This window comes from Hyperolius riggenbachi, chromosome 1 (assembly GCF_040937935.1).
Source record: "Hyperolius riggenbachi isolate aHypRig1 chromosome 1, aHypRig1.pri, whole genome shotgun sequence".
Lineage (NCBI taxonomy): Eukaryota > Metazoa > Chordata > Amphibia > Anura > Hyperoliidae > Hyperolius > Hyperolius riggenbachi.
In genome coordinates this window covers 373848-393424 of record NC_090646.1, presented here as the reverse complement: position 1 = coordinate 393424, position 19577 = coordinate 373848, and the positions used below count along the sequence as shown (strand labels likewise).

The 19577-nt window shown below is 46.7% G+C and overlaps 1 protein-coding gene across 3 annotated transcripts in view; it reads right to left on the bottom strand.

Annotated features, from left to right (window-relative positions):
- LOC137562144 (receptor-type tyrosine-protein phosphatase kappa-like) overlaps positions 1–19577 on the bottom strand; it is a 374827-nt gene that overhangs the window by 215014 nt on the left and 140236 nt on the right. For all 3 annotated transcript variants that reach the window (XM_068273487.1, XM_068273479.1, XM_068273493.1), the window contains exon 12: positions 17004–17101. In XM_068273487.1, the coding sequence (XP_068129588.1) occupies positions 17004–17101 (98 nt within the window). The remainder of the gene's footprint in view (positions 1–17003; positions 17102–19577) is intronic.

The following is a 19577-nucleotide window of genomic DNA, read 5'->3' as shown; positions in this document are numbered from 1 at the left end:
CGAAAACGGCTATTTAGCCGCAAGATGAAATGGACGCGCAGGTTAATCCCATTGTAGCTTGGTTACCGTTATGATTAACCTTCCAAATCGGCGCCGTGCCTGAATTTATCGGTTTTTACAACAGCTATGATTCGGCAAAGTCAGTTTTGTAAATTTCCAAGCCGAAAGATGAAATGAATGTTCTTTTTGGGGGCAGGAGGGGTCGCAGCATAAGAGGAGAGCTGTGGCCGCAGATCGGTGGGGAGGGGGGAAATCCCCCCCCCCCTCCCTCACCTGGGGCACTCCTTTCAGCGCTCCCCTCCTGCAAGCAATCATTGGTGGTGCTCGTGGCAGCAACGGCGGCCGCAGGCAAGCTGAGCACATACCTCCTTCTGGCCTCCGATCACTAAGTGCTTCATAGAACTTCCTGTTTACAGAAGTTCCGTAAAGCACTTAGTGATCGGAGACCTCCGGCCAGAAGGAGGTATGTGCTCAGCTTGCCTGCCGCCGCCGTTGCTGCCACGAGCACCACCAATGATTGCAGGAGGGGAGCGCTAAGAGGAGTGCCGGAGGTGAGGGGGGGGGGGAATTTCCCCCCTCCCCACCGATCTGCGGCCACAGCTCTCCTTTTATGCTGCGACCCCTCCTGCCCCCCAAAAGTCCCCGAGCGGGCATTGAACGTTGCCATTAGACATGAGCTTTGCGGCAACACACGCGTCCATTTATAACTGAGGCCATTGTACTCGTACCGCCTAAAAGCCCCCTTACTAAAATACTATGGAAAACAAAAGTTTGCTTTCTTAAAACAGAAATAATTTGCGATAATTCAGGTTGCAGTGAGCTTGAGATGTCTCCCAGATGTAGATTTATTCAGCAATGCACAGATCCATTGCACTTACTTGGTTACAACATTTAAAGGCATGTTTAAAACATCAAAGGTGATGCCTGGAGGAATGGCTGTGACCAATGAAGTAACATTTTTTGCAACTTTATCAGATTTTGGAACCAGTTGCACTTATGTATAGGTATAGCTATCAGAAAGTGCCACCTAACCATTGCCTTCAACTTATCTGTCTCAGAAAATGCAACCAAACCCTATTCTCACACAGAACCCTCCCCTCTTGCTCAACTAATAACCCCCCTAGAGGGAACAATCCCCCCTCTTTCTCAAGTAATAACCCCTCCTGGAGATAACTATCCCCCCTTCTTGCTCAACTAATAACCCTCCCTGGAGGGAACAATACCACCTCTTGCTCAACTAATACCCCCTCCTGGAGAGAACTTTCCCCTTTCTTGCTCAACTAATAACCCCCTCCTGGAGAGAACCCTCCCCTCTTGCTCAACTAATAACCCCCTGGAGGGAAGAATCCCCCTTTCTTGCTCAACTAATAACCCCCTCCTGGAGAGAACTCTCCCCCTCTTGCTCAACTAATAACCCCCCTAGAGGGAACAATCCCCCCTCTTTCTCAACTAATAACCCCCTCCTGGAGGGAACAATACCCCCTCTTGCTCAGCTAATAACCCCCCTTCTAGGGAACAATACCCCCTTCTTGCTCAACTAATAACCCCTCCCCCCCCCCAGAAGGAACCATCCCCCTTCTACCCTTCTAGCGCAATGGGATCTGTGGTTGCAAAAAAAGACAGGTGTGTTAACAGAGAAGTCACGCCTACGCAGTTATACACTGTCTCTATGGCAAGTTGCAAAATATAATGGTTTGCAAGTCCCCGGTGGAGGAGGGCAGCAGGCTGACACCCGTTTGCTAGCATGCCAGTGATGTCATTATGCATTTCGGTGCACCCGAGGATGGCTTGGAAGCACCGAAACGCAAACACCCTGACAAAGCCTGCAAGTGGGCAGGCTTAACCCCTAAGGGAGCGGGTACAAGTCCCGTGGTCTAGGAGCGTTCACCGCAACAAAGCTAAAGGGAGGTCGCATAGCACGTGGCACTCGCGTCAGCTCCCCAGTGTGTGATTCAAGCATGGAGCGGGAAGAGCTGTAAGTGGTGCCATTGGAGGTCCATATTAGCAGATTTCCATCCTGTGCATGGCTACCTCTCAGGGGAGGGAGAGCGGGTTGTGACCAGACTCCCTGGATCAGGGGAGTAACTAGACATCAAAACTAGTACACTATAGCAGAAGGACTTGTGGTCTGGCACTCAAATGCTTGAACCTGAGGGTTAATGGCCTTACTCAGAGGGCGCTTGCATCACATGCAGTAAACAACATCTTCACCTTGACAATAATCAAACAACTTCTGTGAGGCTTGCAGGAAGAACTTCGAGATGTGCAACAAGTAACATTAGTGCAGAGCACCACAACAAACTTACCACATGTAAAAGGAGGATACCGTGCACCTGTCTCTTGAACAGTTCCAAAAATGTATTCCATTCCTCAGTCAAAAGCAAACAGTATTGACATGTACAGAAAGAGTCGTCAAACCTGTATGTTGGAAGTTGTTGCGGTGAAGGAGGGAGGGGTGACCAGGGGAAGATTGGACGGCACTTTTACAGCCGTTTCACACCGCTCGGGCGCTTGCTCACATGCGTGTCCGTGAAGAGCCGGCGCCGGAGGGCTTCCTGTATAGGACCTTCAAGCCACACCTCCGGCGCCGTCTCATTGGTGCAGAGTGGCAATGGGGAAAGGTCGGGGGTGAAGGGGCGGAGCTTCGCTGTCCAGCGGCGAAGGACCTGCATCAATGTGGGAAATGAGGGTGACGCTGTGTGATAAACCTAGAAGAGGCGATTATGCCCATTACATTAACGTGTGCATTATCTGTGGCTCTGTGATAAAACTCATTAGTGCAATCAACATTATTATTGTGTTACAAAACACTTTAGTACCTTGACAAAAACATTAAAGTGTACCTAAATCGAAGGCATAATCGCCTCTTCTAGGTTTATCACACAGCGTCACCTGATTTCCCACATTGATGCAGGTCCTTCGCCGCTGGACAGCGAAGCTCCGCCCCTTCACCCCCGACCTTTCCCCATTGCCACTCTGCACCAATGACATGGCGCCGGAGGCGTGGCTTGAAGGTCCTATACAGGAAGCCCTCCGGCGCCGGCTCTTCACGGACACGCATGTGAGCAAGCGCCCGAGCGGCGTGAAACGGCTGTAGTGCCGTCCAATCTTCCCCTGGTCACCCCTCCCTCCTTCACCGAAACAACTTCCAACATACAGGTTTGACGACTCTTTCTGTACATGTCAATACTGTTTGCTTTTGACTGAGGAATGGAATAAATTTTTGGAACTGTTCAAGAGACAGGTGCACGGTATCCTCCTTTTACATGTGCTAACTAGACATCACTGGGCCCCCCTGCGAAACTTTGGAAGCCCCCCCCCCCCTGCTTTCTGCACAGGAAAACTGAGGACCAATGTGTTTTCCCCATGCAGAGAAAACATCATTCTGGAAAACAATACAAGTGTACCCCGTTCAGAGCTTAAAACTGCCAATCTTTTACCTGTGGTTAACTTGTCCAGCTATAACCCAAGCAAGACTGAATTTGCTGTTCTATCTAAAGGACTCACTTTTTGCCCCACCAAAAGATTTGATGAAATAGAATTTTGTAGCGACATGGAAGAATTTTTCGGAGGATAAGGCTTAAGGAATTTTTTCACAACAGACCTAATTATTCATCATTGGAAGATACTGAACCTGCAAATAGCAAAAACAAAAAGAGCAGTACCTGGACACCAAAATTAGGGCGGAACAAGAAATTAGAAGAGTATATTGACAACTTCAGAAAAAGAATCAAATTAGAGATACTGGACAAACAAAAACAGACACTTTACAACCTCAATACCCAAGAAAGGAAAGCAATACTGAGCCTTAAAAGCAATGACAACATAGTAATTAAACCAGCTGACAAAGGAGGTGCTGTAGTGATTTTGGATAAATCCAGCTATATTCAAGAAGCAAACAGACAGCTCTCCAACAACACCTACTACAAAAGACTGGAAACCAACCCAACGCTGCAATACTCTAGGGAATTGAAGAATATGCTCAACGATCTTTCCTCAAAATCATCTAACATACTTTCATTAATACCAGCTAATCCTAAAATAGGCACCTTCTACATCTTACCAAAAATACACAAAGTAGGAAATCCAGGTCGTCCTATCATCTCTGGTTTGGGGACACTAACAGAAAGGATATCTGGCTGGGTAGAAAACATTCTTAAACCCATGGTAAGGAATACAGCCAGCTACATCCAGGACACCACTGACCTTCTTAACAAATTGACTGCCATGGGTCCGATTCCAGAGGGTGCTATCATGGCTACAATGGATGTTGAATCCCTTTATACCAACATTCCACACGAGGACGGTATTGCAGCTTGCCAACATTTCCTTCAGCTTAATAATCTACCAACAGAGCCCACACTACAACTTATCAGGTATATACTAACTCACAACTATTTTTCATTTGGGAATGATATATATCTACAGACAATGGGCAGTGCTATGGGAAGTAGGATGTCACCCCAGTATGCAAATTTATTTATGGCCAGGTTGGAGGAAAACTTCCTTTCAACTTGTGAAATTAAACCATGGGCTTACTTCAGATTTATAGACGATATCCTATTAATCTGGACAGCATCACAGGAAGAATTAATCAGATTCCACAAAAACTTCTCAGAGTACCACAAGAACATCAAGTTAACGCTCAACTTTTCAACCTCCCATGTCAGTTTCCTGGATACCACAATTTATATACAAGATAGAATTTTGCAAACATCCATATACCGTAAACCAACTGACCGGCATATTTACCTAAAATGGAAGAGTTTCCACCCGGAACACACCAAAAAATCTATTGTTTACAGCCAGGCTCTGAGATATAACCGAATATGTTCTAATTCAGAGGACAGAGACAGACAACTTATGTCACTACGTAAAATATTCATATATCAGGGATATCATCCACAAATCGTTGATGATCAAATACACAGAGCAACTTTAAAATCAAGAGAGGAACTGTTGAAGTACACCGCAAAGACTGAAAACAACAGAATCCCAATTGTGGTAACCTACAACCCAAAATTAAAGACACTGAGGAAGATATCGAAAGCCCTACAACCGATACTCCATAAAAACAAACGCCTGAAGGATGTTTTTCCTGATTTACCACTGCTTGCTTTCAGACAACCTCCCAATTTGAGACAAATGATTATCAGAAGTGCATTATCTACACCAGAGACTCCAGGCACATTACCCTGCAATAACACAAGGTGTGAGACCTGCCCTTATATCTTGAGCACAAGCCAAATACAAATACCAAACTCACAGAAATATCATCAAATACTAGATCAATTTTCCTGTGAGTCATCCAATGTTGTATACATGATACGCTGCATGAAATGCCCCTCAAGAGGAATCTATATAAGAGAAACAGGACAAAAACTGCGCACAAGAATGAACCATCACCGCTTTAAAATCAATGAAGGTAAAATGGACACACCAGTGGGCCAACACTTCTGTGAACCAGGACACAGCATGCAAGATCTAAAAGTACTTGTTCTTAAGGGTAACTTCAAAAATGATCAATCAAGAAAAATTTCTGAGTACAAATTTATGAAAATGTTCAAGACATTAACAGAAGGTTTAAATTGTGGAACAGGATTCATGACACCTTATGTAACATGATTGATTTGGCTTCATGATCTTCAGAAACCTGCTGGATTTCATGTATGGTTGCACTAACTCATTGGCTCCAGCCTGCTGATCACTTGACACCTAACGGATAAACAGTAACCAGCACAACTGTCATCTTCGTGTTTACCATTTATCTGCATCAGTGTTTTACTTCAGCTTACATCTGGAAATATGCCTGAAGAAGGGGACTAGATCCCAGAAAGCTTGCATCATTTAACTCTATTAGTTAGCCATTAAAAGGTATTATTTTTTACAAAACGTTGTTTTTTTCTACCTATATAATTTGTTTGGCTAACACGGTACAGAAACTTTTTTGCTACTATCCCCATGCAGAGAAAAACACTTAGACTTAAAGGAAACGTCAGGCAATCTATGCTACCCCCAGATCTACTTACCCGGGGCTTCCTCCAGCCCCTTGCAGCCGACAAGTCCCTCGTTGCAGCTCTGCTCCCAGTACATACATACACACACAGTCGTATTATTTTACTACATGAGAGCACATGCTATATGGAGGAACAACAATGACATGCTGAACATAAGATATAGTATCAGTGTAACTTTGGCAAAACATTCAGAATGTCACTGATTGATACTGTTATTACAGGATCTGGGACTTAGTACGAGACAACAAGCTCTCAATGAGGCAGCGACAGTCAGACTTTGTCCAGTAATCAGACACCATAAGGTCACTAGCCTGTGTGTGATAAGGATCTAGGAATCTCTTCTGAGGGAAAGTCTACAACTTTTTTTCAACGAGTGACTGCTTTGTTTGTAATGTTGTACATGAAGTCATCAGAACTGCTGCAGTGTGAGACAGATGTTTTTTTTTACGAACCCTAGGGAGCACTAGTGTTGGGCGAACCCCTAGATGTTCGGGTTCGTGAACGTTCGCCGAACATGGCCGCAATGTTCGGGTGTTCGCGCCGAACTCCGAACATAATGGAAGTCAATGGGGACCAGAAACTTTCGTGCTTTGTAAAGCTTCCTTACATGCTACATACCCCAAATTTGCAGGGTATGTGCACCTTGGGAGTAAGTACAAGAGGGAAAAAAACTGTCTTTTAAATGTGGAAAATGTCATGTTTCTTTGCACAGGTAACATGCTTTTTGTCGCCATGCAGTCATAAATGTAATACAGAGAAGAAGTTCCAGGAAGAGGGACCGGTAACGCTAACCCAGCACCAGCAGCAGCACACGTGATGGAACAGGAGGTGGCGCAGGAGGAGAAGGCCACGCTTTTTGAGACGCAACAACCCAGGCCTTGCATGAGGACAAGAAGCGTGCGGATAGCATGCTTTGTACCGCCATGCAGTCATAAATGTAATAAAGATAAGAGGTTCCATAAACAGGGACCGGAAACGCTAACCCAGCAGCAGCACAAGTGATGTAACAGGAGGAGGCGCAGGAGGAGAAGGCCACGCTTTTTGAGACGCAACAACCCAGGCCTTGCATGAGGACAAATAGCGTGCGGATATAGCAATGCTTTTTGCCGCCATGCAGTCATAAATGTAATAAAGATGAGAGGTTCAATAAACAGGGACCGGAAACGCTAACCCAGCAGCAGCAGCAGCAGCACACGTGATGGAACAGGAGGAGGCGCAGGAGGAGAAGGCCACGCTTTTTGAGACACAGCATCCCAGGCCTTGCATGAGGACAAATAGCGTGCGGATATAGCAATGCTTTTTGCCGCCATGCAGTCATAAGTGTAATAAAGATGAGAGGTTCAATAAACAGGGACCGGAAACGCTAACCCAGCAGCAGCAGCACACGTGATGGAACAGGAGGAGGCGCAGGAGGAGAAGGCCACGCTTTTTGAGACACAGCATCCCAGGCCTTGCATGAGGACAAATAGCGTGCGGATATAGCAATGCTTTTTGCCGCCATGCAGTCATAAATGTAATACAGATAAGAGGTTCAATAAACAGGGACCGGAAACGCTAACCCATCACAGATGGTCATTGTTCATGTTACTTGGTTGGGGTCCAGGAGTGTTGCGTAGTCGTTTCCAATCCAGGATTGATTCATTTTAATTTGAGTCAGACGGTCTGCATTTTCTGTGGAGAGGCGGATACGCCGATCTGTGATGATGCCTCCGGCAGCACTGAAACAGCGTTCCGACATAACGCTGGCTGCCGGGCAAGCCAGCACCTCTATTGCGTACATTGCCAGTTCGTGTCAGGTGTCTAGCTTCGATACCCAATAGTTGAAGGGTGCAGATGGATTGTTCAACACAGCTACGCCATCTGACATGTAGTCCTTGACCATCTTCTCCAGGCGATCGGTGTTGGAGGTGGATCTGCACGCTTGCTGTTCTGTGGGCTGCTGCTGCATGGGTGTCAGAAAATTTTCCCACTCCAAGGACACTGCCGATACCATTCCCTTTTGGGCACTAGCTGCGGCTTGTGTTGTTTGCTGCCCTCCTGGTCGTCCTGGGTTTGCGGAAGTCAGTCTGTCGGCGTACAACTGGCTAGAGGAGGGGGATGTCAATCTCCTCTCTAAAGTCTCCACAAGGGCCTGCTGGTATTCTTCCATTTTGACCTGTCTGACTCTTTCTTCAAGCAGTTTTGGAACATTGTGTTTGTACCGTGGATCCAGAAGGGTATAAACCCAGTAATTGGTGTTGTCCAGAATGCGCACAATGCGTGGGTCGCGTTCAATGCAGTCTAGCATGAATTGAGCCATGTGTGCCAGAGTCCTGCCAGAATCCTCACATCCTCTTGTGAGCGTTGTGATAGTTGTTGTGATGCATCATAGTCGTCACCTTCTTCCTGGTCTGCTTCTGCTGACCATTCGCGCTGAATTGTGGAAGTCCAACGTGCACCGCTCTGGCCCTCGTCAGTGGTGGCAGGAAATTCCTGCTCCAACTCCAGCTGTTCCTCCTCCTCTTCTTCGTCATAGCTGCTGGGGCCAGCATTTCCTGATGCGGATGGCCTGATGTTGGTACCATCACGCTGATCGTTTTCTCCTTCAGATTCCGACAGTTGCATCATGACAGCTGTTTCCTTGATTTTCAACATTGACCTCTTCAGTAAACACAGCAGTGGTATGGTAATGCTGACTGAAGAGTTGTCACTGCTCACAAGCAACGTGGATTGCTCAAAATTTTGGAGGACTTGGCAGAGGTCCAACATGTTGGCCCAATCGGATCCACAGAAGCTTGGCAGCTGTCCGGATGCGCCTCGGTACTGTGCCGTCATGTACTGGACCACTGCACTCTTCTGCTCGCAAAAGCGGACTAGCATGTGCAGCGTAGACTTCCAGCGGGTAGGGACATCACACAGCAAGCGATGGTGGGGGAGATTGAAGCGCTCCTTCATCTTGGCGAGTGCCCCCGAAGCAGTACTGGAATTTCTGCAATGTTTGGCCACTCGTCGCACCTTCAACAGAAGATCGGCCACGCCTGGGTATGTCCTCAGGAACCGCTGAACTACTAGGTTCATCACGTGCGCCATGCAAGGGATGTGTGTCAGCTTAGCCAACTTTAAAGCGCGAATGAGATTACTCCCATTATCCCACACAACCATGCCCGGTTTCAGGTCCAGCGGTGCCAGCCACAAATCCGTCTGTTCCTTTATTCCCCTCCAAATTTCCTCCCCTGTGTGCTGCTTATCCCCAAGGCAGATCAGCTTCAGCAACGCTTGCTGACGCATGCCAACAGCTGTGCTGCACTGCTTCCACAATCCTACTGCTGCTGGGTTAGCGTTTCCGGATGAGGTACAGCTTTGAGATGCGTTGGAGGAGAAGGAGTCAGAGAGGTAGGTGCTGCTGTTGTTATCCAGTGGGAGGGACGGCGGTGCAGCTGTTTGCGGGGTGGGCAACACCCGCGCCGTAGCAGGTGAGGAATCGCTGCCAGGCTCCACAAGGTTCACCCAGTGCGCGGTAAGGGAGATGTATCGACCCTGGCCGAACGCACTCGTCCAGGTGTCAGTGGTGAGGTGAACCTTGCAGGCAACGGCATTCTTCAAGCTTCGGGTTATTTTGCTGACCACGTGCTCATGCAACTCAGGCACTGCAGAGCGTGCAAAGTGGTAGCGGCTGGGAACCACGTAACGTGGGATGGCCACTGACATCATGCCCTTGAAGCTGTTTGTCTCCACCACTCGATATGGCAGCATTTCGCAGGCCAGAAGCTTGGCTATGCTGGCTGTTAGTGCCACGGCCCGGGGGTCATTTGCTGGCAATTTCCTCTTGCGCTCAAGCATCTCCGAGACAGACAACTGAACCGTAGGGCTGCACACTGAACGGCTGTTGGTTGTTGTGTTTGATGACTGGGAGACCTCAAGAGCACTATTCCGGAAAGTGACAGTGTCAGCGTCGTCTGATGTTTGTGAATGTTGTTGTGAACTACGCAATGGCTGGGCTACTGCTGCTGCTGAGGAGGGTCTGGTGGTGAGTCTGGTGACCCCAAGGGAGGCAGTGTTGCTGCTGGTACCCTGTCCTGGCGGCCACAGAGTGGGATGTTTGGATACCATGTGGCGGGTCATGCTGGTGGTGGAGAGGTTGTTAATATGTTTCCCCTTGCTCAGGCGGGTCTTGCACACCTTGCAAATCACCATTGTACCATCCTCACTGCAGTCTTCAAAGAAAGGCCAGACTTTGGAGCACCTGCCTTGCTGGCAATTTCTGTTTGCGCCTCTTTTTTGTCTCACTTGAACTTCCACGCTTGTGGTGCCTGAAATTTCGCGCCGCCTACCTTGTGGCACAAGTCGAACTCGTGCAGCAGTGGGTTCTTCAACAGACTCATCTGTGCTGCTGCTACGACGGCGATGTTCTCCTTCACATACAAAATCTGGGTCTCTGTCAAGATTGTCCTTACCCTCCTCCTCCTCTTCCATCTCCTCAAACTCGTCATATGTGATTGTGGGCCGCCGCCGTGGAGTAGAGCTCCCCACAACAACCTCTGCGCAGCACACTCCAACGTCGTCTTCAAGATCTTCTCGGCTGACCTCCTGCAATTGAAACCCCTCCTGCCCAACTTGCTCTGGGATTTTGGTTTCCGAGTCCTCCTCGGACTCGCCTTGCATTTCAGTGCGCGGTGCATTTCCCACAGTCAATGGTTGTGAATCCGGGGACAAAATTTCTGGCAGTTCCATTGACCTTTGAAAGGTGGAAGTTTGTTGGGCTGGGAATAGCTCCTGCGAATACCCCATTGTGTCCTGAGGAAATTCTTCGGACTGGTTATTTGGCAGTTGTGTGCGTGGTGTCGCTGCCGGTTGTGTTTGCTTTGTGCCCACTGGCTCCTTGTAACTGGCTGAGGACTCTGACCTCGTGCGTGATGTGCTGGTGCTGCTTAACCCACTGCTGGACGCTTGAGAGGTCATCCAAGTAATTATCTGGTCCTGTTCTTTTGGATTTGTGAGGGTTGTTGTCCTGGACAACATGGGCGGTATTGAGTGGGTTTTCTTGGGTGCTCCCCTGTGGCCTGTACGTGAACCGTCAGGGGAAACACCTCTTCCCTTGCCCCTCCCTCTTTCACCGGATTTCTTCCTCATTTCACTTATCCTTAAAGTACACGCTGACTGGCAGCAGTACAGTGGCAGTACAGAAATGCTATACAGTGGTGGGTGAGCGGTGTACCACTATTCCCAGCAGCGACACAGAGCACAATGCTATACAGTGGCGGGTGAGCGGTGTACCACTATTCCCAGCAGCGACACAGAGCACAATGCTATACAGTGGCGGGTGAGCGGTGTACCACTATTCCCAGCAGCGACACAGAGCACAATGCTATACAGTGGCGGGTGAGCGGTGTACTACTGTTCCCAGCAGACACAGAGTGGCAGTAAACACAATGCTATATAGTGTGGCTGAGCAAGGTACACAGAGTGGCAGTAAACACAATGCTATATAGTGTGACTGAGCGAGCGGTGTACTACTATTCCCAGCAGACACAGAGTGGCAGTAAACACAATGCTATATAGTGTGGCTGAGCGAGGTACACAGAGTGGCAGTAAACACAATGCTATATAGTGTGACTGAGCGAGCGGTGTACTACTATTCCCAGCAGACACAGAGTGGCAGTAAACACAATGCTATATAGTGTGGCTGAGCGAGGTACACAGAGTGGCAGTAAACACAATGCTATATAGTGTGGCTGAGCGAGCGTTGTACTACTATTCCCTGCAGACACAAAGTGGCAGTAAACACAATGCTATATACTGTGGCTGAGCGAGGTACACAGAGTGGCAGTAAACAGAATGCTATATAGTGTGGCTGAGCGAGCGGTGTACTACTATTCCCAGCAGACACAGAGTGGCAGTAAACAGAATGCTATATAGTGTGGCTGAGCGAGGTACACAGAGTGGCAGTAAACAGAATGCTATATAGTGTGGCTGAGCGAGGTACACAGAGTGGCAGTAAACACAATGCTATATAGTGTGGCTGAGCGAGCGGTGTACTACTATTCCCAGCAGACACAGAGTGGCAGTAAACAGAATGCTATATAGTGTGGCTGAGCGAGGTGCACAGAGTGGCAGTAAACACAATGCTATATAGTGTGGCTGAGCGAGCGGTGTACTACTATTCCCAGCAGACACAGAGTGGCAGTAAACAGAATGCTATATAGTGTGGCTGAGCGAGGTACACAGAGTGGCAGTAAACAGAATGCTATATAGTGTGGCTGAGCGAGGTACACAGAGTGGCAGTAAACACAATGCTATATAGTGTGGCTGAGCGAGCGGTGTACTACTATTCCCAGCAGACACAGAGTGGCAGTAAACAGAATGCTATATAGTGTGGCTGAGCGAGGTACACAGAGTGGCAGTAAACAGAATGCTATATAGTGTGGCTGAGCGAGCAGTGTACTACTATTCCCAGCAGACACAGAGTGGCAGTAAACAGAATGCTATATAGTGTGGCTGAGCGAGGTACACAGAGTGGCAGTAAACAGAATGCTATATAGTGTGGCTGAGCGAGCGGTGTACTACTATTCCCAGCAGACACAGAACAGTAAACAGAATGCTATATAGTGTGGCTAAGCGAGGTACACAGAGTGGCAGTAAACATAATGCTATATAGTGTGGCTGAGCGAGCGGTGTACTACTATTCCCAGCAGACACAGAGTGGCAGTAAACAGAATGCTATATAGTGTGGCTGAGCGAGGTACACAGAGTGGCAGTAAACAGAATGCTATATAGTGTGGCTGAGCGAGCAGTGTACTACTATTCCCAGCAGACACAGAGTGGCAGTAAACAGAATGCTTTATAGTGTGGCTGAGCGAGCAGTGTACTACTATTCCCAGCAGACACAGAGTGGCAGTAAACAGAATGCTATATAGTGTGGCTGAGCGAGGTACACAGAGTGGCAGTAAACAGAATGCTATATAGTGTGGCTGAGCGAGCGGTGTACTACTATTCCCAGCAGACACAGAACAGTAAACAGAATGCTATATAGTGTGGCTGAGCGAGGTACACAGAGTGGCAGTAAACAGAATGCTATATAGTGTGGCTGAGCGAGCGGTGTACTACTATTCCCAGCAGACACAGAACAGTAAACAGAATGCTATATAGTGTGGCTAAGCGAGGTACACAGTGGCAGTAAACACAATGCTATATAGTGTGGCTGAGCGAGCGGTGTACTACTATTCCCAGCAGAAACAGAGTGGCAGTGAACAGAATGCTATATAGTGTGGCTGAGCGAGGTACACAGAGTGGCAGTATACAGAATGCTATATAGTGTGGCTGAGCGAGCAGTGTACTACTATTGCCAGCAGACACAGAGTGGCAGTAAACAGAATGCTTTATAGTGTGGCTGAGCGAGCAGTGTACTACTATTCCCAGCAGACACAGAGTGGCAGTAAACAGAATGCTATATAGTGTGGCTGAGCGAGGTACACAGAGTGGCAGTAAACACAATGCTATATAGTGTGGCTGAGCGAGCGGTGTACTACTATTCCCAGCAGACACAGAACAGTAAACAGAATGCTATATAGTGTGGCTGAGCGAGGTACACAGAGTGGCAGTAAACAGAATGCTATATAGTGTGGCTGAGCGAGCAGTGTACTACTATTCCCAGCAGACACAGAACAGTAAACAGAATGCTATATAGTGTGGCTAAGCGAGGTACACAGAGTGGCAGTAAACACAATGCTATATAGTGTGGCTGAGCGAGCGGCGTACTACTATTCCCAGCAGACACAGAGTGGCAGTAAACACAATGCTATATAGTGTGGCTGAGCGAGGTACACAGAGTGGCAGTAAACAGAATGCTATATAGTGTGGCTGAGCGAGCAGTGTACTACTATTCCCAGCAGACACAGAGTGGCAGTAAACAGAATGCTTTATAGTGTGGCTGAGCGAGCAGTGTACTACTATTCCCAGCAGACACAGAGTGGCAGTAAACAGAATGCTATATAGTGTGGCTGAGCGAGGTACACAGAGTGGCAGTAAACACAATGCTATATAGTGTGGCTGAGCGAGCGGTGTACTACTATTCCCAGCAGACACAAAGTGGCAGTAAACACAATGCTATATAGTGTGGCTGAGCGAGGTACACAGAGTGGCAGTAAACAGAATGCTATATAGTGTGGCTGAGCGAGCGTGTACTACTATTCCCAGCAGACACAGAGTGGCAGTAAACACAATGCTATATAGTGTGGCTGAGCGAGGTACACAGAGTGGCAGTAAACAGAATGCTATATAGTGTGGCTGAGCGAGCGGTGTACTACTATTCCCAGCAGACACAGAGTGGCAGTAAACACAATGCTATATAGTGTGGCTGAGCGAGCGGTGTACTGCTATTCCCAGCAGACACAGAGTGGCAGTAAACAGAATGCTATATAGTGTGGCTGAGCGAGGTACACAGAGTGGCAGTAAACACAATGCTATATAGTGTGGCTGAGCGAGCGGTGTACTACTATTCCCAGCAGACAGAGAGTGGCAGTAAACAGAATGCTATATAGTGTGGCTGAGCGAGGTACACAGAGTGGCAGTAAACACAATGCTATATAGTAACAAATCTAGAAAAGATGAAGCGCTCCATGGTGCATTATCAGGGGATGATTTTTAATCGCAAATAAAAGTTCTACTTACAAGATGTAAAATGACAACTCGCTCATCAGCGGTACAGTCCACCGCTACACACGTATGCAGGTTTGGCAACAACGCACTGTGGCCAGCAGCACTTTCTCCGGTGTCCGGGAAAGCCGTCTCGCAGTGGGTGTGGGCGTGGCTGTGGTTTAGCGTGCGTAATGACGCCATACGCACGCTAAACCACAGCCACGCCCACACCCACTGCGAGACGGCTTTCCCGGACACCGGAGAAAGTGCTGCTGGCCACAGTGCGTTGTTGCCAAACCTGCATACGTGTGTAGCGGTGGACTGTACCGCTGATGAGCGAGTTGTCATTTTACATCTTGTAAGTAGAACTTTTATTTGCGATTAAAAATCATCCCCTGATAATGCACCATGGAGCGCTTCATCTTTTCTAGATTTGTTACCCCTTGCCAATTGTAATTGGAGCAGCACAGTGCATTGGGAAAAAGGAAAACTAGCATTTACAGCAGTCGGTTATCATCAGGACAGGAGCGCAAGGTTTTATTGGGATATTTCTGGAAACTTTACAATGCTATATAGTGTGGCTGAGCGAGGTACACAGAGTGGCAGTAAACACAATGCTATATAGTGTGGCTGAGCGAGCGGTGTACTACTATTCCCAGCAGACACAGAGTGGCAGTAAACAGAATGCTATATAGTGTGGCTGAGCGAGGTACACAGAGTGGCAGTAAACAGAATGCTATATAGTGTGGCTGAGCGAGCGGTGTACTACTGTTCCCAGCAGCGACACAATGACCGGGGGACCCTGGCTAGCCTGGCTGGAGAGAGAACTACCCTGCCTGCCTACCCAAAGCTAAACCCACAGACAAATGGCGGAGATATGACGTGGTTCGGGTATTTATTTACCCGAACCATGTGACAGTTCGGCCAATCAGAGCGCGTTCGGGTCCGAACCACGTGACCCGTTCGGCCAATCACAGCGCTAGCCGAATGTTCGGGGAACGTTCGGCCATGCGCTCTTAGGTCGGCCATGTGGCCGAACTGTTTGGCCGAACACCATCAGGTGTTCGGCCGAACTCGAACATCACCCGAACAGGGTGATGTTCTGCAGAACCCGAACAGTGGCGAACACTGTTCGCCCAACACTAGGGTGCAGGGACAGTGTACAAATTCCAAAGTGTGTGATTCCTTATCTGTGTGGTAGACAAATGCAGTCAACATAAGAATGGTACAAGAGTAGAATACGTTTTCTTTCCATGCCCTTAGTTGTCAGTCTCTCAAACTTTTCCTCCCACAGGTACCCCTGTGGCTTCTGGGCCCCCCTGCGGAGGCATCCCTTGCAGGGTCTATTGTTACGCCCCTGTCCTGGATGGAGGTGATACACGCCTACGCTATTGGTGAGACCTAAAAGCTGACATTCCTTATGAGGTTGTAAGCTGAAGATCTGGTACACTTCTCATAGTAAATAGAACTCTCCCCCTCTCTGAAGATGTAAGTGCCTCCGGGTCCCGGCACCAGATGGGGTGTGAGTGTCTAGTGTGCTGGGTGTGCTCCTCATAGACCCATCCTATATAATAAAACCCTTGTGTCTCTGCGTCCTCCTGTGTCCGTGCTTCCAGACCTGACAGTTTGCTGTCTGGAAACCTCATTGCATTGTGGGAAATAACAGCTTTTTCCAACTACCAAGCAAGCAACATCTCCCTGTGTGCATATACTTCGGACAGCAGTAAAGGACGGGTAAGCGGGATGCATCTAAGCGTGTTGCGGGAGGTGGGGATGGTAGCGCCGTTGCCTAGCGCCCATTTTTTAACGGGCGGGCCTTTTTACTAGTTTTTAATGGTTTTTAAATTGGTTTGTTTTGGTCTGGGCAGAGTCCCAGACATGCTTTTAAATGTTGTAACCAAGTAAGTGCAATGGATCTGTGCATTGCCAAATAAAGTTATTGCATTTCATTGAAGTGCTCTCTTTTTCTCTCTACTCTTCTACTAACCTAACGTAGTCCACCAGCCGGCTGCGAGGGATCTGCAAGAGATCGTGATCTGAGTCTGTTGTGTTCCTGTAAGCTCAAGATTGCACTCCATATTTTTTATATATATCAATACAGAATGGATTTGTGGTGTCAGAGGATGGAGACACAACATCGTTCAGATCGATTAGTGAAGGCAAATCTCCAGGATCTTGCTCGCAATGTGTGGTCACTGGTCGATCAACTTTCAATCAACCAATAAAGTAGATTGCTCTCGATGGAAAATCCAGTAAAGTATGGGCACCTTTATTGACAATACAATCAATACTTGGCAGCTGGGACGCAACTTGTGCCTCATGTGACTGGCATATCCAGCAGCTGCCCAAGCCCAGAATAGAGAATTGCCTTACCTGGAGGTGAGTAATGATCCCGTGATAGTTACTCAGCTCCCATTTCAGCGTGCTGTTTTCCATGGTGGGAGATTTCTTTATGTCAGGAGGATCTGGGGCTGGGTGGGAATACATAGAAATAAATGCAGTCAGATTATACGGCCGAATAGGCAATGATTAGATTAGTCAATCCACAAATAACAGACTGAGAAATTCTGCAACACTCACTGACCAACCAGAAATCATTGTATGATGACCAACCAGAAATCATTGTATAATGACCAACCAGAAATCATCGTGTGATGACCAACTAGAAATCATTATGCAGGAGAACAGAGGCGCCAAAAGGATAAAAGGAAGCTAAATGAGCTTAAAAACCAAATTCTTGGTAAATAGAGGAGGTAGTGGTGGACTTACCTCCTCCAAGTAGACACACAACGACTGTAGTAAACACAGTCAATATATTTTATTTATGAACTCCAAATATGCAACGCGTTTCGCAGGTTTGATCCCGCTTCATCAGGCAATAACAACGGAGCAATAGCTGTAAACAGAGATAATTGGCTCATAACCCATGTGTAGTCATACAATCATTAAATTGTATCAAAATAAAATATATATAAAAAATATAAATAAATATCAAACATCAGAGGTGAAATAGGTATTAAAAAGTGGGGGTGATTGGGATAAAAACAGTGGGAAAGGTAATTGTGAGCAGTGATGAGCAAAACTGTTAATATTCTTTTCACATAAAATCTTGCAATAATAATGTTTAATTCAAATTTCAAGTAAACAATTATTGGGGGGTGGGGGGGGGGGGATTCCCGTTAACTTGCGCGGTTTTTGCGTGCATTGCACATATCCACAAAAAAAACCACCAATCTTTTGGGCTAGAATAAAAATTATTGTTTTGGACGCTTTGCGCTAAATATAGTTCTATATGTTTTCACAAAAATATTGAGCTAAAAGCAAAGAATGTAAAAATCAAAGATAAACCTCGAATCAAAAACAGAATTCTCAATGCAAAAATTCACAAGCAATGGGAAAAATGAAGGTATCATAAGGAAAGACAGCTGGGACTTACCATATGTGGTCAGTAGAAGAGCCAGGCACCTCTGTGAGGGCTCACTTCCAGGAGTGCTCATTTATACTACTTTGGGGGTTGATTGACCAATCACAGTGCTTGGTAAATGTGCTGAGTCATTCTGCACATGTGCAGATGCAACTAGCAGTTGCTGGTGCCATTTTGGAATAGGGCAAGATTAAGGGCAAGTTAATTTTAGTGATGCAGTGCCATCTAGTGGTGGATTGTGATATATGTATATAGGAGATTGTATGATAAAGTGCATAGTAGAGCGTAACAATTACATATTACCTGAACATATTACCTGAACAAATAAAATAAAATAAGTACCTGCAAGACAGGTTAAAATGATGTGATACATGTAAAATAATAAGATAATCAAAGAATATTAATAATGCATACTATAAAAATATATAAAAACCTCTAAGAAAAGCATGATATAAAACACTAGGAAAGATTGTCACATCTGTGTCACTTGATGTTGTAGCATCATGATATAAGTAACCATATTGTTGTCTATCCATCCATAGGTTTTTGCAGTTTTGTGGCAATGTATAGATTGTTCATAATTTACAGTAAAAATATAAAACTGTAAAATCATAACATCAGAAATTAAAAACTTAAAAGAGAGGACTAGATAAAAGTGTGAACGGAACAGTATGAATATATTGCTTAGAAAATCAATAGATTTTTTCTAGGACCTCGTTTAATCCTTCTGGAGTGAGTGTGCTAAGAGTCTGGATCCAGTACATTTCTAGTTTTTTGAGTTTCTCAAATGCCGCAGGTTCTGATTCGTTAATGGTGTCTATTAAGGTGATGGAAAAAGTGTCGGGTTTGCTCTGGTGCATGAGGTGAAAGTGGCGTGAAACACTGTGCATGGGAAATTTATTAAGAATGTTCCTTTTATGTTGGCCGATTCGGCTCCGGGCTTCTTGAGTTGTTCTGCCAACATACTGGAGATGACAGGCACAAGTAATCACGTAAATAACGAATTTGGACTGGCAGGAGATGTGTTTCTTTATGGAGTAATGGGTATTGGTGACAAATGATTTAAATGAGGAGGTATTGGAGACAAAGGTGCATGCTAGACAACGGATGTGGTTGCAGGACCAGGATCCTGGTGTGGAGGGGGCTTGGTTAGGTGTACTTTCAGTTTTGTGGCAGCGGAGTCTGCTGGGGGCTAGTAAGTTACGGAGGTTGGGTGCTCTTCTGTAAGTGATGAGTGGCTTATTGGGTAGAATGGGTCTGAGGTATGGGTCCTGGAGTAAAATTTCCTATCTTTTGTTGAGTATTGATCTGATGCCCTGGTGTTCTTTGCTAAATTGTGTGATGAATCTGGGGGGTGGGTTTGCATCAGTATTAGGATTGGGTACTGGGTATGAAATGGAGGGTTGTTTAGCTTTATGGCATGCATCGCGGATGAGTTTTTTCGGGTATTTTCGAGCAGTAAATTTCTTGGTAAGTGTTTTGGATTGTGTAATGTAATCATGGTTATCGGTGCAGTTTCTGTA